Source organism: Elgaria multicarinata, chromosome 10, assembly GCF_023053635.1.
Source record: "Elgaria multicarinata webbii isolate HBS135686 ecotype San Diego chromosome 10, rElgMul1.1.pri, whole genome shotgun sequence".
Classification (NCBI taxonomy): Eukaryota; Metazoa; Chordata; class Lepidosauria; order Squamata; family Anguidae; genus Elgaria; species Elgaria multicarinata.
The window spans coordinates 81,743,391-81,760,212 of NC_086180.1; the positions used below are offsets into that span (position 1 = coordinate 81,743,391).

Sequence of the window (16,822 nt, forward strand, 5' to 3'; positions counted from 1 at the left end):
CACAGGGAAGTGTAAACAGGCACCGGGTAGGGAGAAGCTAACAGTATAGAGTCAGAACAAACTCAATATTTGAAGGCTATAGGGAAAAGAAAAGGAGGGTGCTCATAGCTATGGCCCTGATTTCCCTATGGGCCTGATTTGGATTTAGCTAAATTCATATATTTCTGTTCCTGAGCTGACCCAAAGTTTTGGGGCTCCTGCTTGCCAAAGCCCAATTCTGATGTCCAAAACAGACTGGTGTAGCAGCCACATCTCCTTCTCCCCATTTTTACTCTAGAGTAGGCACAAGGGTCCTGGTCTGGATTGGGATCCTAGTGTAGGGTGTAGGTTAAGCATAACACTTTCTAGCTAGTATGGGCCTGATCTAGTTTGGGGGTCTTGTGCCAGCAATTTCGACAGCAAAATAGGCATCCATTTGCTTTATGAATTAATGTCTATTTTGAATTAATGTCTATTAATGCCTCAGTATGTGTCAGACACATTTTTAACTGGCAGTGGATTTTGGATAATAATAATAATAATAATAATAATAATAATAATAATAATAATAATAATAATAATATAATTCGTTCCCACCTCTCCCTCTGGATCGAGGTGGGGAACAACACTAAATATAAATATAATACATGAAATTACTTAAAAGAGCATATAAAACCAATTCAATGGCCCCATTTGGTATTTATTTATACCAAAATGGTTAAAGGAATGCTTAACCATGGTTAATGGTGTCATCTGACACACGTTTTCCCTAACCATCTGCCTCCTTAACCACATTGGCCTGGTTCAGACAACACGCTAAACCACGCTGCTTAACCACAACATGGTTAATGGAATGCATTAAGGTCAATGCATTTCGTTAACCATTTTGTGGTTAAGCAGCATGGTTTAGCGTGTTGTCTTAACAGGGCCAGTGTTAAGGAAAACTTAACCACAAAGGGGTTAAAAGGGTTATCTGCAAGCATTCCGCATGTGGTTAGTGTTAACCACAGCTGAACGTGGTTAAGGTAACCACAAAGCCCAGAGTGTCGTCTGAACCAGGCCAATATTAAAATAACAATCACAGCATCTTAAAATTCTTAGGTTTAAAATTCATCTGGGTAGGCTTGCCAGAAGTTAATCCGGATTGAGGATTAAGCTAATCCTGATTCAGGATGGTTAGTGGAGGAGGAAGGCGGGAAGGGAGAGTAACCTAAACCCAACTACCTATATAAGCCAGGATCATCTCCCCATTAGCCCCACCACAGAGTGACCACAGTAGTTGTCCCAGAACACAGCATGCCAGAAGCAGAGAGAAAGTGTATTACAGAAAGGTGCCTGCAGAACAAACAGCGTGTTCACAGCTGCTGGATTTTATATTGAGTTAGACTTCTCGCTTGCATTCGCCATGGGCCATCAGCACAAAAGCTACAGCATAAATCAATAATAAGAAGAAAAAAGAACAATACAAATTGCCAACCAAGCAACACCAAAATATTTGAAAATATCAAATATACGAATAGATACACAAATTGGGCTGAAAGGCTTTTAAATGGTATAAAAGGCTTTCCAAAGAGCCCACTGTCACTCCAAAAGGTAGAGTGAATATTGGATGCATTTGTTTTTCTTCAGGAAGGACCAGGATTGATGTCTGATTTGTTATAGGAGCGGAGTCACATAAGCAAAGCTGGCATGCCTTTCCATGCCTTTCCATCCTAGGCACTGTTTGACCTTGAGATAGTGAAAACATGTATAAAAGGTAGCATGGAAACACAACAGTTTTCAGTATGTGAGAAATCAGAGTAGGGATGGATAGACTCACCCACACTGAGCGCTCATCGGATGCTTGCTGAACTGCTGCTACTGCACAAGCATCTCGACAGCCTGATGGGCTCCCAACGAAGCCGCAGGGCCATTGTTCCTCCAGTGAGCCACCACGGTTGCGCAACAATGGCGGCTCTGGGATTTTCATGACACATTGCAGAAACTGCGGCCTTAAAGGGCCATTTACGCAACTGTGCAGGTGTTAATGCTCCATTGCACAACAATGGCAGCTTGCTAGGTGTACAGGCAGGTGCCAGGCTCTTGCCAAGCTGTGTGGTGCTTGACCAGCAGTCTGTGAGAGCACTGCACCTCGGCATGCGAGGTCCAGAAGTCCAGGCATGGGGGAGTCCATCGGACTCCACCCCCTGGACGGACTCTCACAACATTAGAACTATGTGCAAATGGCTTCTCGAAATTCTGGAGCAGAGAAATTGGGGAGACAATTTCACTGCATTTCTCCAGGGGGAGGAGAAATTCTCCAACCATTTCTCACAGGTAAGTCTCACCATTGGCAAACACAGCTTTTCCCAAAGATTCTTTTTTCTTGCACTGCTGACTGCAAGCGGCAAAAACATCCACTTTGTTGGCAGCCTGGCCCCAATTTTGCATCCTCCTCAATGCCCCATAACTAGCTTCGTTCCAGCACATAGTGGTTGTGGTTGGGAATAATGTCGAAGAAAATATGCAGAAAAATCCACAAATTGAAGTTCCCTCTTCATCACAACAGTTAAAGTTGCAGGAGCTATATTCAAGTGACCGGATATACAAGTGGGCATTGCTCTACAGTTTCCCAGCATGGTTTGATCTGAGAAAGCCCTATGGACAGAATTACCTCATTATGTATTCCCTGGGCTTAAATTGGTGTGGGAAGTCAAGGAGGCTACCGGCTGCCAGAGAGATGATTGTACAATGAAAGACAGGACACTCTCACACACTCCTCACAAAAAAAAGGTCAGCACAAGAACCCTGAACACAACCCACGACAATTTCTCAGAAATTTCTTCTACTTGGAATTTATTTCTGAAAGCAATCTCTTTTCTATCAAACTGAATGAGAATGGTAAAAAAAAAAAAATGTGGAAGAAATTTTCAGCACAGCGCTAGGAGAAATGCAGTTACAGCTGTATAAAATAACTCTAAAATACACTCTGAAAAATGGTTAACTATCTAGAAAAACTGTTGAAAGGCTTCAAAATTAAATTTTAATGAAAGACTGTTCAAACACCTGAGTTCAGCCTCATACGGAATTTTATTTCCTCCCCCAATGAATCCAAGAGCTACCTCCATTATTACTCCTTTTGCCGCTTCCCTGTAGTCCTTTGCTGGCTGTTTCTTTTGGCAACTCAGCCGTCCCTCTTCTTAAATTCCAATGCTCAAGAAAGAACAACCCCCTTCTAAGAGATCATTCCATTACTCTGTCTACTGGAAGATTTCCTACTAATCCTCTAACAATATTTATGGGATTTAACAGATTTTGCTCAATCTAAACCAGGTCTGGAAGGGGCAATTACTTTACTTGCACTGTGTGTAATTAAACATGCTACAATTGTAGTTACTGCAAGGGGAGTAAAGCCCTATTTGGGTGTTATCCTACACAAGATCCATAGTTGTGTGAGGGAGAGAGCAGGGTCACACTTGTTGGCCCAGCCTGTGTGGTCACAGTCCCCACCCACCCTCGTCCACAGATGGGGGCATGTCTATAGTGGGAAACCTGCTTCTACGCACATAGGCCTCCCCGGTGATTTTGAACTCTAACCATGCAGAGTTGTCTATTCAATGTCTGGTCACCATGGTGAAAAGCAACAGCTTTGTGGTGGCCCTAAGACTGTAACTGTTTATAAGAGGCAATTCATAAAGAAAAAGAGACACTCTTTTTCTTTATTAGTTCGTGTGAGCTCTGGTACTGAATGTAGGTATAGCTGCCATCAAATTTTTACCTCAAAACCAAATTCAGGGCAAAATTGGAGGCTCTTTCTTGGGTGAAACATCAGAAGAATTTTGAGTGTCTGCACAAGACTGGAATATTTCTTCAGTTTGGGAAAGGCCTGCAGGCCTTTCCCAAACTGAAGAAATTTTGCTATATATATTTGCCCTGTGGTGACATACACACATACACACACACTCTCTCACACACACTTTCCAGTTAACTACCAAAGCAGTTAACATGATCATTTAACCATAAAAATATAACAATGAAATACAAAAAAACCAAAAACTAGTTGAAAACAAAACTGTTAAGTTTTACCCTACTGATGGTGTGTTGTGAGAGGAACCACAGGTTCAGACATTTCAAGCATAAAACTATAATTAAAGCCTGCATGAAGAGGTGGTTATTAAGCAGACATCTAAATATCAAGACTGAAGATGCACCTTTGGAAATTCATACGAAGGCGAAGCACCTGAGGAATTTCAAGGTAAAGAGTTTCAACAAATTTAGCAACGTTACTCAGATGTGGGGTCCCAAACTTTCTGGAATCCAGAGTCTAGACGAGATCCGCAGCCTACATTAATATTTAGCTGGCTGAAAATGGGTGTCATGGCAGAATATGCTCTCTAGCAATCCCAAGAAGCCTTTAATGCCTGCCGGCATGAAAGCTCTTCAGCTCTCCTTACTGCAAAGGGAACTGACAAAGCTGCCATCTTGCAACAGCTTTATGCCTTTAAGGTCCAACTGAGATCCTCAGATACCTGCAGGAATATTCCACCCAAGGCTACAGAAGTCGCTCACTACCAGCAGCTAAATTTTGCAGTCTTATAAATCTTAGAGGCATTAAGAATCTTGATAGAAATAAACAAGAGAGAGTACAATTAGTTTATTTAGTTATTTTACACTATTATTCAATATGCTTTGGATGCACTGCCTCAGTGCTCTAGATGGGAAGATTTACTGCTACCACAGTACAAACTAAATTCTTACCGTGCTAACTAGGAACATTCATTTTGGTGTGAGATGCAAGTCAAGTCACTGCTGCTCCCTTTCCCTGGAAATCTGACTCCCTGGGGAGAGGAAGAACCTAAAGGAATATTATAGTCCTTATGCTTTGCCGACACAGGTGTTCAGATTGTTGTCACCACAGGGCAAATTCCACCGATGGCAAAGTCTGCCAAAGACTTAGACCCTATATATAATGTATCAAAGAAGAAGAAGAAAAGAGACGATCCATGTAAAGGAGAGAGAGAGAGGAGAGATGACACTAATATAGCAAACAAAAAAATCCAGCTCAATTCTGTACTACAGAGCATAATTTTACTTCACACTAGCTAGAAATTCTGCTTTTGGTGTGTGCAATTCCTTCAGAGCTTATTGTCATCCCCCCTGCAAACAAAAAATGCTGTATTGCGTGAACAAATTCAAGCGTTTATCCCCTCCGCAGAGAATAAATGAAGGAGCCTTTGTGCCTGGGTGAGACTTGGAAATTACTGTTTCAATATAGCAAATCCACTTTGGATTTAAGAAGCAAAGCATTAGAGCAACCAGGAGAACAGTGTAGATCCAGCAGGAGCTCAAGAGGGGCAGCTGCTGAAAGAGGTGGGTTTGGGGTTTGTTTTAATTACATGTAGGTGGAACGCTGAATGCACACTCATTTCACAGGCTTGAATCTGATGGTCCATTTACCAGTACTGCCAGACCTCCTATATACCTGGACAGTGCGGTGTTGCAGACGGTGAACAGAATTACCTGGGCTCCTAGAGACAGAGTTGCATGGCCCATCTTAGGCCGTTGTTAGACTAGGCATTAGCCCGGTGTGAGGCCCGGTCTCCCTCCTGTGCATCCAGATGATGCACAGGGGATCCCGGGGTCAGGCCGGGCTAAGTCCTTGCTTGAACCGGGATAACCGGATGTGGTTATGGCCCGGCTTTTCTGCAGCCCCAGCCTGAGGCCAGGGCTGCGGAAGGTCTAGCAGGGTCCGTGGCTTTTCCCGGCTGCTCACTTACTCGCGAGTAGCCGGGAAAAGCCAAAGATTGGGCACAGGCATTGGGGACGGGGACAGGCCTGGCGAGCGGGGACGGGCATCGGGGACCGGGCCTGGCGAGCAGGGACGGGCATCGGGGATGGGGGACCGGGCCTGGCGAGCAGGGATGGGCATTGGGGACGGGGGACCGGGCCTGGCGAGCAGGGACGGGCATCGGGGACCGGGCCTAGCGGACAGGGACGGGGGGAGGACGGGCGAGTGGGTGGGGGGGCATCAGGCATTGTGGGGGGAAATCAGGGGCAGGGGGAGTGGGGGACCCTTTATTTTTTTGAAAAAAACCCTACCTTCTTCGATGGTGCGCTCCTGCGCACATGGCCCTTTAAGTTAAAAAAAAAATGCCGGACGCAATGGGGCTTTCCCTTGCCCCATCGTGTGTTACGTCTGGAAAAGGGCGACGGCGTGCACTAGCTGTAGCGCGCCGTCGCCCCTACTCCCCACCGGATTATGTGGTAGGTCTAGCAAGGCCCTTAGAAACTTTCCACATCCACAACTGAAAGCCCTGACACCTTTTACAGGGTCAGACATTTTGTGATGAGTTTTGGAGAACTGCATGTTTGTTTTGTAACATTTATTTAAGGCACAGTCCTATGCATGTTTAGATGGGGCGGGGGGGGGGGGTTCTACAACTCCCAGCATTGGCTGGTTGGGAGTTGTAGGACTTTGTTTCTGTCTAAACATGCTCCCCAAGTTACAAATATACATTGGACATGTGTATTTGTAAATACGCACCCTGACAGATAGCAGTTCACCCAGTTCTTCCAAACATGCATTTGGAAGTCACCAAGCTTTTTCTTTTCTTAAGCCTATGCGGCAGGGTCTTGCTATTTACTGTTTTACTCTGTACAGCACCATGTACATTGATGGTGCTATATAAATAAATAAATAAATAAATAATAATAATAATAATAATAATAATAATAATAATAATAATAATCCAGCTAGGAAAACGAAAACGAAAACGAAAACAACAACAACAACAACAACTGATTTTCTCTCTATTTCATTGGCTATATTGTAACCTCTAAACCCTTTCTTTTGCTGGCCCCAGCCAAACACATGCAGGTATGCCCACTAGCTGGTCTCCACTGTGCAACGGCAGCCATCAGTACCCATTTAAGCAAGCACAATGTCACTCTGATTAATGCTTAGTAAAGAAACGTCTGACAAAGGCCGTGTCAAAACAGCTGGACCATATTTAGTTCTATCCGTTTTGCTGGTAAATTTTTGGGAACAGACTCAGTTGTTCATTTGCAGAATGGAAAAGCTGGAAGATCTCAGAAAATTTCAGGCACGGGATTAGTGAGGGTGTTTCTTTGTGCATGGCTACAGGCAGTGCAAGGCATGGATTTTGATTCACCTGGAATTCAGAGCAACTGTTCGTGGGCACTTTTCCATGGTGCCATTGCACACGATTGGTGGCAGCAAGGTGGCTTTTCATCTTTCACAATATCATGCTTCTATGAGCAATCTCACTGATTCCCAGTATCTTCTAATTCTTTGGTATTAGAAGCCAAGGTGATGGGAAAGGGCTTGGCTCCCAACTTGTCTCTAGGTGTCCCCATACGTACTCCTAATTGCAGCTATTATTTTTACAAGGCTGGCTCCAGCTGTCACCTTAGTTACCGCAGACCTCGGTTTTGCCCCTCATTAGTAAGACTCTTCCGATGTTCCTGTCTGAGTGAAACCCCAAATGGTGACAGCACATTTTGAGACAGGATCAACCTGTGCAAATGGGAAAACCAATCCAGAAGTCAAATATTATCTGCATTTTTCCTCCCAAACTGCTTGCAGCAATTTAAATCCATAGACACCAGAATGTGCTCCCAAAATTGTCTGATGTAAAACTAGTTCAAAGCAACTTTGTAATCCATGGATTTTAGGATAAATCCCCAAATACATCTTTAATGGTTGCATACATTTCACAACATCCACTGCAAGACTTCAGCTCTTCCAGGCAAGTTTGAGTAAAAAGAATTAAGCATAAAATATTCAGTTGATCCAGGGACCTGCTTTATCCTCTTCTCTAAACTGTCTGGTCTCACTGCCTCCAGACCATGAGTTTCTTCCCCTAGGTGCGTCTGGAGGTTTTCGTGTTTTCGTAATTATCATTGCCTTGCAATCCTGGCACGTAGTTCTCATCTCTCCCTTTAGGCAATAAAATGGACTGTATTGGTGAGAGTTTCAATATTCCTCCTGCCTTTGTTCCATCTTAGTTCTTAAACTGGAATTTTTTGTCAAAGAATAATGATGCTACTAGCAAATCTTAAAAGCTGCACACTTATTCCCAGGAAGCACCTTTGTGTGTGTGATGTTAATTGTTTTTTTTTTCCAGGGAGTGACAACTTTCTGTAATTAAATGCTATTAGGTACATGTTTGGTTGGAGCCAATATAGGCCAGCCTTTGAGGCATCCCATTGGTACCATGTGGCTTATTACACTCATACAAAAAATAATAAAAAATAATAAATCCATAATGTCTGTTGAATATACCACTGCTCCTTTGAGTTAAAGGTTAAAGGATTTGAATTTCAAATCACAATTTTTCACTTCTTCAATATATATAGGGATAGACCTATCATGAAGTAGGTAGCAGATTTTGAGGAACCGACATACAGAATGCAAATTCTTTTATTTATTTAATTGGCCATATAACCCACATCATTCCAAGAAACACAACAAATAACAAAATGTTATATTATCTTTCCTTATCCCTGGCAACTAGGTCCAGATTAACAAAGATTTCTTAGGCCGTTTCTACACCTGCCTTTTCCCCCGGGATCATCCCTGTGCATCCAAATGACACACAGGGGATCCCGGGAGCAGGCAAGGATGATCCCTCCATTTTAATCCTTAGGTGTAGAAAGGGCCTTAGAATGCCATCTTATGGGATCAATTCTGGCAGGGATTGGCAATGGCTTTCTTGGCCTCTAGATCCTCTGATTGTGCTAGATTTTTGTAGATGGGCCTCAGGAAAGGGAGCAACCATGAAGCTTTTCACTGAACCCTCGGAGATGATGGGGAGAATCCCTTCTTGGATTTCCCCCTCTGAGATAATAGCTCTGTCTCTGACCATGGACGGAGATATCCACAGAATGCTATGCCTCATCAGATGTTGCTTGGGTCTTATTCTGCTGCTGGAAGCCTTAGAGTGTTTCCGGGACAATAACATTCCAAAATTGGGGAGCAGCCATTGAGAACACCTCCTCTGCACACACACCCAGGGGAATTGCTCTGGCAAATAGATGGTATCATTTAGAGCATTGCCTGTTGATATTTAAGGTCATGGCGGAACACAGGACTGGAAACAGACTCCTAAATATCATACCTAGAGTTACCAACTGTAATTTTTGTTACAGCTTAGAAAAGGTCTTGGGGCATCTCGGAAAGAACATGAAATTATTCCTCAGTTGAAGTTGTAATTGTTATGTGCAGTCAAATGAGGTTTTGCAGACTCGTTGAAATACCAATTACTAAAATGTCTAAACTTTCTAAATCTCAACAAAGCCCTATACAAAAGTAACCCTTACTCTGTGGACCAGTGTGTGAGTGCAGAGTAGGAACTCACCAATTATTCTCACTCCTGAAACCGTGCATGTCAACTGGCTCCACCTGTGGCATCCATGCCTACATCACAAATATATGCAGAGAGGGTGCTTTCTGTGTGGTTTGGAACCATGTGCGATACTTCTGAATAGGGCTAACATACGACCATTTATTCTGTCCCTTCCGCAGCCTTCCATGTTCCTGGAATCCCCAAAGGTTGAACATGTTTTCTTTCCATGTCAAACTTTCTCCTTTGAAATCACAATTAGTAAATTAATTCCTAGAAGACAAAGGGTAGGATCCAAAGGGGCCACTGCTGATTCCACTGCGCCACTGGGAAACACTGCAAGTGCAATGGTGATTTAGCGTTTCATATGGCCAGCCCTGAAATAAGTGGAAACCCTAGTTTCTGGATCGACACAGGTCAGCACAGCTCCATTTTTTCAAGCTCTGCTAACCTGCCCAATTCTGGAAATGAGGGTTTCCATTCATTTCCACTTCCTATCCAAAATGCTAAATCCCCATTGTGCTCCATGGTGGGTCCTGCTAGTGCTTGGAAAACATTAAATACTGACCCAAAGGGGTTATCAATCTGGATAATGGAAAAAATTAAGTGAATAAACACATTGCAACATTATCTTTTCTTATGAAGTACGATGCTTGTTATTATCACTTATGAATTCAGGAAAAAAAAGGAAAGATTAGAATGACATAAGCTAAGAAAAAAGGAAAAATTGTCTCTGGTTTCCAGAATGACTGCTAAGCATTAAAGCTACGGCATTATCTCTTTGCCCTTTGGTCACTATTAGAGCACTGCTTTACTCAATAGTAAAGGTGAGCAGCAGGTACCACTTGGATTTGATATTGGTCTAGCTTACAAAATAAACTTGCAGAGATGTTGTAGTGAAGAATATGTGCTATCCTTCCTACATTGCAGCCTAAATCAAGGAAAACCAATAATCTATCAGACACATCTCCTGCCATTTTCAGCCCACCAGGGCCAGATCTACACCAAGCAGGATATGACACTTTGAAAACGCTTTGAAAACTGTATGTGGAGTGTGTCCTGGGCCTCAACAGTTGTCACTACTGTTATAAAACGTTTTAAAGCAGTAGTGTAGATCCTGCCCAGGAATTCATAAACCTCCAGTTTTTGTTAACACGTATTGCAAAAGGAAGGTTGTCAAGCCTAAGGCACGCCTTTGCCTCTACTATTCTTAGCATGGTAAATTGTACAAGTAGCCTTCCAGACATTAATCTCTCCAATGATGGTAGCATGGAATAACTCCACCATCCCCTATCCCATTACACTAGCAGCTTTCAAACTTTCTGCTCTTTGGTATGTAGAAAGCTCTCCCCATTGACCTGTCAGCCAAGAAGCACTTGTTTATCTGCCATGAAACTGCTGCACATTAAAGAGGTGTCAGAGTAATGTTCATGTGGGCACTAACCAAGTCCTCATATTTTCCCATGCAAACCAACACAAGACTTTAAAATGAGTTGATCTTCAGGGAAGCCGGTTTGCTAATGCTGTTCTTTCTTTTGAAGAATCCTAACTGAGCTTCTAAGGAACCCTAGGGTTTTCTAGATCATAGCTAGAAAACCAAGGCACTGGGTCTCTATTTATGCTCATTGCTTTCCAAAAAAATAATAATAGTCTCTTTTATATCAGCATGGATAACTTTATAATATGCTTATTTGGTGTGGATGCTAACTTACTTCATTTGAGTAAGCCAAAGAATGTGAGAGACTGTGAATGGTTTCATATCCATACTGGGAAGCTGGACTCCTTACAGCTATCTCAGTTACATAATTTAATTTAAAACAGGCCACAAGAGTGCTGTTGCTAGTGTTGATGTTCTTAAGTGATTATACCACAAAGGGCATGTAATAACTGCACAGAACATTACCGTCTGTGATGTTATATACATATTAGAGGCCTTATCAGAAGATCTAAGACAAATTGCTAGTCTTTAAATAATCTAAAATGGACAACGTAGCTTTTTACTACATGTCTGGACTGAGCCTTGACACAGCTTTCAACTGTCAGGAGGAAGTGCACACTGAGAGCAAAACTGAGTTTGCTAATCCATGTTGCAATTGTATGAAGCTCTGAAGACAATTAACAGTGGCAGCTGAAACTTGGAAGTCCATCCCAAATGGATTGAAATGGACGATACTAGAGTTTATATTGGGATTCGCAATATACTACTCGCCAACCAAGGAACTATTCCGCTTTGAATGAAATTAAATTTTGAGACAAACACTGAGACTCTTCCTCAGGTGAACCATCCAAAGAATTTTGAGGGAAGCAAAAAGAGTTTCCAATGCAACTCAAAGTGACATTTCTTAGGGCCATTCTGCATATCACTATATCATTTGGGCACGTGGCTTAACGACTGTGTAAGCTCTTCAAGAGAACCGACACTGTCTTAATACCACCATTATGAGAACATGGCTCGCAGAATTGCAGTCTCAAATTAGATGTTCCAGTTGCATCAATGTGTCATTAACTCTTCTCCCTTGTTACACTATAACTCTGCAGTGGTGGTGTGAAAATAATCACTATCTCAATGTGTTTTTAATTACCTGCATTAATTGATAGACAAATAGTCATTAAAATATTAATGTGATGTTTTTGCCTTTAGAGGAAAATATTTGGGCTTCAATCCTCAGGCTTCCAGCGCTACATCCATTAGGAGATCAGAATGTTTAAAACTAAATGGAAATGAAATGAAATCAGGGTGACCACAAAAAATCACTCTAAAAATCAACTTTAAATAATCCATCTATGATTATTTACATTTGAAGAATATTTCCTGAACTGATTAAATTTCAAAAGGATCCACATCTAATTATGTGTCCAGAGGCCCTCAGGTATGTTTCAGATCTGGATGGGGTTAGGTTCTGGATGGGGTTACAATCCCCCTGAAAGACTGTGTTCGCAGCTTGGGGGTGCTTCCGGATCCGTCGCTCCAAATGACAGCCCAGATAGATGGCCAGGAGTGCCTACTATTAGCTTCGGCTGATACACCAGCTGTGCCCCTTCCTAGAGTTGGAAGATCTAAAGACAGTAGTGCACGCACTGGTAACTTCAAGGCTTGACTTCTGCAATGCGCTCTACATGGAGCTACCTCTGTGCCTAGTCCGGAAACTTCAATTAGTCCAAAATATGGCAGCCAGGCTGGTCACTGGTACACCTAGAGGTGACCACATTACACCAATTTTAAAATCTCTTCACTGGCTGCCGATTAGTTTCCAGGCGAAATACAAAGTGTTGGTTATTACCTTTAAAGCCCTACATGGTTTGGGTCCAGGCTACCTGTGGGATCGCCTTCTCCCATACAATCCGCCCCACACACTCAGGTCCTCTGGGAAGAATCTACTTCAGCTAGCCAAAACTAGATTAACAACTGTCACCCAGAGGACCTTTTCTTCTGCTGCCCCCAGATTGTGGAATGGCCTTCGTCAACTTGACAGTCTTTTAGAGTTTAAAAAAGCAATAAAGACTGATCTATTCCGGCAGGCCTATCCAGTGAAATTTTAGAATGTTTCAAGGATGTTTTAAAGATGTTTTAATTATGCATGGTATATCTTTAATCACTTTTTAATGTGTATTTTATATCATGTTTTTATACTGTTTGTTTTATACTTTGATTGATTTTAGTTTTTGTGAACCGCCCAGGGAGCTTTGGTTATTGGGCGAAATAAAAATGCAATAAATAAATAAAAATAATAAATAGCTATAGGTGTGGTTTTGCAATCCATGACACGTCCATGGCAACATCCACATATTATATTCCATACCGCAATAAACATGGTAGTCAGGGGATGGATTGGATAATGTGTATTTGGGACAGAGAAAAAAGTGTTATCTTTGCAACAGGACGAATTCTGGAAGTAAGATCTCTCAAATAAATGGAAACCATACATGCTTTGTTCTTAAAAGCAGTTGTCTGGAAAGGCCTTGGGCAGAAGTTTCTAGAAAACAATGGCCACATTGTACTACTCAGCAATGTTTACCAAATGTGGCATCTTACTGGCTAATAACTCTCGGCTGTTTGCAATGCTGAGATTACAACACAGCTCAGCTGCCATCACTGATTTTTTTTGGTTGAAGTCCCAGTGGACTTCAATCAGAAAGTCAATCAGATTTACTTTTCAGCTCTCAGTAGAGAGAAGTATACAGTTGGAATTGTTTCCATTTTCATCTTTAGATTTTAAGGATGTTGTATAAGCATGTAGCCCAAAGAAAGTTTTCAGGAAAGAGAGAGAGAGAGAGAGAGAGAGAGAGAGAATGAGAATTAAACATAACAAAATTGTAGGCAAGTATTATTGTTAAAATCAATGAGCTGAGTCCAAAGAATAATAAGAAGGAAAATAGCCATGGGCAAAGGCTTGCCCAATTGCTTGTGCCGTGCTCTAATAAGTACGTTCTGCAGCAATTCTCAAGCTTGCTTATGTAAGCTTAACCTGGACTTGGAAGATGTTAACACTATAGGCCGTTTGCCAACAAGGTGCCCAGAAGGGTGGTTGCTGGCAAACTCCAGACATTTTTGAATGAAACTGATTATAAGATCCACTTCAGTCAAGCTTCAGGCTGGTTTTGGAAGGAAAGCTACCTTGGTTGCCCTGTGGGATGACCTTTGCCAAGAGAGGGACAAAGGGAACACTGCCCTGTTGATTGTCTTGGACCTCTCAGTAGTTTTAGATCCCATCAATCATGGCATAGTTCTAGGTAGGCTATCTGAGTTGGGTGTTGGAGTTACTGCATTGTGGTGGTTCTGCTCCTAGTTGGATGCTGATCCCAGAAGGTGGTCCCACAGTGGATTATTACTCTGACTCTTAGCGGTTATGCTATGGTGTGCCAAAGGGCTCTTCTCTGGATGCTGGAGGTGAGACAGGTGGCTATAAAGGAAAGGGACTTTTCAGTGATGGCACCCCAATTGTGAAATTCCCTCCCAGAGAGGTGTTGCCTGGTGCCTACACTGTGGTCTTTTCAGTGCCAGGCAAACAGCCTTTTATTTTCCCAGACTTTTTAGTCCTTAATTTTTTTTATAAAAAAAAAGTTTGTGCACTTTTAGATCTGTTGCCTTTTACCCTGGTTTATTAAATTTGGTTTTATTCTCTTTTAAATTAAAGCTTTAAATATTATGTTTTACTATTTTGTTGTATTTATAGTTTAGGTTTTGTTTTGTGAACCATCAAAAGAGTTTCAGCTATTGGGCAGAATAGAAATATACTAAATAAACAGCACAAGGCAACTTCTGCATGTGAAATAACACCTTTGGATTCAAATCTAGGATATAGAATGAGCTTTATGAACTATATTCTATTATGCTGAATTCATGTGTTGTAAAATCTGAATTTCCAAGGATGTATGGAGCTACTTGGCATAATCCCAAAGGCCACGTCAGTAAACATTTTATCACACATCCCCCATGTGACAGCACGTTCAGTTTGTTTTCTACATGTAAAAGACTTGTTCTGTGTATGCCGCGTCTGATTCTGAGATGGTATTACTGGATCATGGCCATAACTAGGTGGTTAATTAATTCAGTTTAGAATCTTCTATACTTCCGGGGTGGGTGGGGGTTACACACCTTCATTTGTAAAAGTTTCACACTACAGAGTTCAAATGCCAGACATAACACTGCTATTTCTAGCTGAATGTAGCTGTGATTTCACTGTTTCCCCATCTGTTTTGTTGTTGTTGTTCAAAAATAGGACCATTCAGCATATGAACAGGTGAGGAAATACCCCATTAATAGTGTCTGTGACCTTTGCAATCTGCTTAACCAAACAGCCAGCATGGATCAAAATTACACCAGGACACCGCTGCACCTGTCCAAGATCCATTCTTTCGTTACTGTTTTTATTGTCTGCAACTGTGGGAAACAACTCATTTGAGAGTAATAACAGCTCTCCCCCATGGAGCCGGAAGACTGCGCTTGATTCGGGGGAGGAAGGATGCTGTTGTTCAACTCCTTGCACAGATGGCACTTGGTGAGGCTGCTCTTTCAGGCTTTCCAGGCACCACCTTGGACCACAGATCTGACAACATTTCAAAAAGCTGCAAGGCTATTGGTCATGCACAACTTGCGCACAGTTCCATAAAAGATCTGGAAAAGCAGAGGGCAGAAAAGAGCTCAGATTTAGCAGGTACTGGGTGATCAGATTTGAAAGGTGAAGGTTCTTGCATATATTTTTAAATTTTTTTAAAAAATGCAAAAATGGTAATTTGAACTAGTGCTGTTCTGAAAATTTCTCCTACAAGAATTTTGACCATTCTCATTCAATTCAATAGAAAATAAATTGCTTTCGAAAAGAAATTCAAAGTAGAATTTTCTGGGGAGAATTTCTAATCGGTTAGGTTCAGGATTGTTGTTGTTGTTGTTATTATTATTATTATTAGTAGTAGTAGTAGTAGTAGTATCCCACCTTTTGCCCAATGCTGGGCGTCAAGGCGGCCCTACAAAGTTTAAAACATACTTTGGGGGGGGGAGACACATAAACATTTAAAATGCACAGCAAAATGATAAGACATTAACATAGATGGAGGGCCAGATTATTCTCCAAAGGCCTGCTGGAACAAAAAGGTTTTAGCTTGCTTCCGAAAGTTCCAGAGCACTGGAGCAGCCACCGAGAAGGCTCTCTCCCATGTTCCCACCAAGCGCACCTGTGAAGATGGTGGGACTGAAAGAAGGGCTTCTCCAGAAGATCTCAAAGCACAGGCAGGCTCATAAGGGAGAATACATTCTTTCAAATAACCTGGACCCGAGCCATATAGGGCTTTATATGTTTCTTAACTAGGGTGACCATATGAAAAGGAGGACAGGGCTCCTGTATCTTTAGCACTTGCATAGAAAAGGGAATTTCAGCAGGTGTCATTTGTATATATGGAGAACCTGGTGAACCTGGTGAAATCTCCTCTTCATCACAACAGTTAAAGCTGTAGGTGCCCTGCCCTCTTTTAAATCTGGTCATTCTAGTATAGCTCCTGCACTTTAACTGTTGTGATGAAGAGGGAATTTCACCAGGTTCCCCATATACAGGAGCCCTGTCCTCCTTTTCATATGGTCACCCTATTCTTAACTTACTTATGAGATGACTGAGGAGTATACGGGAGTGCCCTGTCTTTAACTGTACAGTCATCTGTCTGACAGCCTGTAGCCTCCTCGGCTTCCCACACTTCCAGCCCAGGGGAAACCATCATGAATTTTATTCCTCCCATAGGGCCTTTTCAGAACAGGAAGTGCAGGTAGCTGGGAAGGCTGTAGAGCAATGGTGAGATGTGTAATAGAAATATATACAGTGCCCTCAGCCACTTTACAGAGATTAGGTAAGGCCCAAAACACCACCAACATACATTCAAAATACATTATAAAATACCTTGAGAATGATGCAGAAAAAATGGAAGCCCCTTTCATGGGGAAAGAAAACTTTCAGGAAATTCCTGAGATTTTTCTTACCTTCTAGAAATAAAAAGAAACTTTTCAGAATTTT

At 42.1% G+C, this 16,822-nt stretch overlaps 1 protein-coding gene across 3 annotated transcripts in view; it reads right to left on the reverse strand.

Moving 5' to 3' along the window:
• PCDH7 (protocadherin 7) overlaps positions 1-16,822 on the reverse strand; it is a 461,646-nt gene that overhangs the window by 163,113 nt on the left and 281,711 nt on the right. Inside the window, exon 3 of one of the 3 annotated variants that reach the window (XM_063136150.1) lies at positions 7,161-7,495. The exons of the other annotated variants lie outside the window; for them this stretch is intronic. Coding sequence (XP_062992220.1) covers positions 7,491-7,495 — 5 coding nt within the window. The 3' untranslated portion in view covers positions 7,161-7,490. Of the gene's footprint in view, positions 1-7,160; positions 7,496-16,822 lie in introns of those variants that run through there. 3 annotated transcript variants of the gene reach the window in all.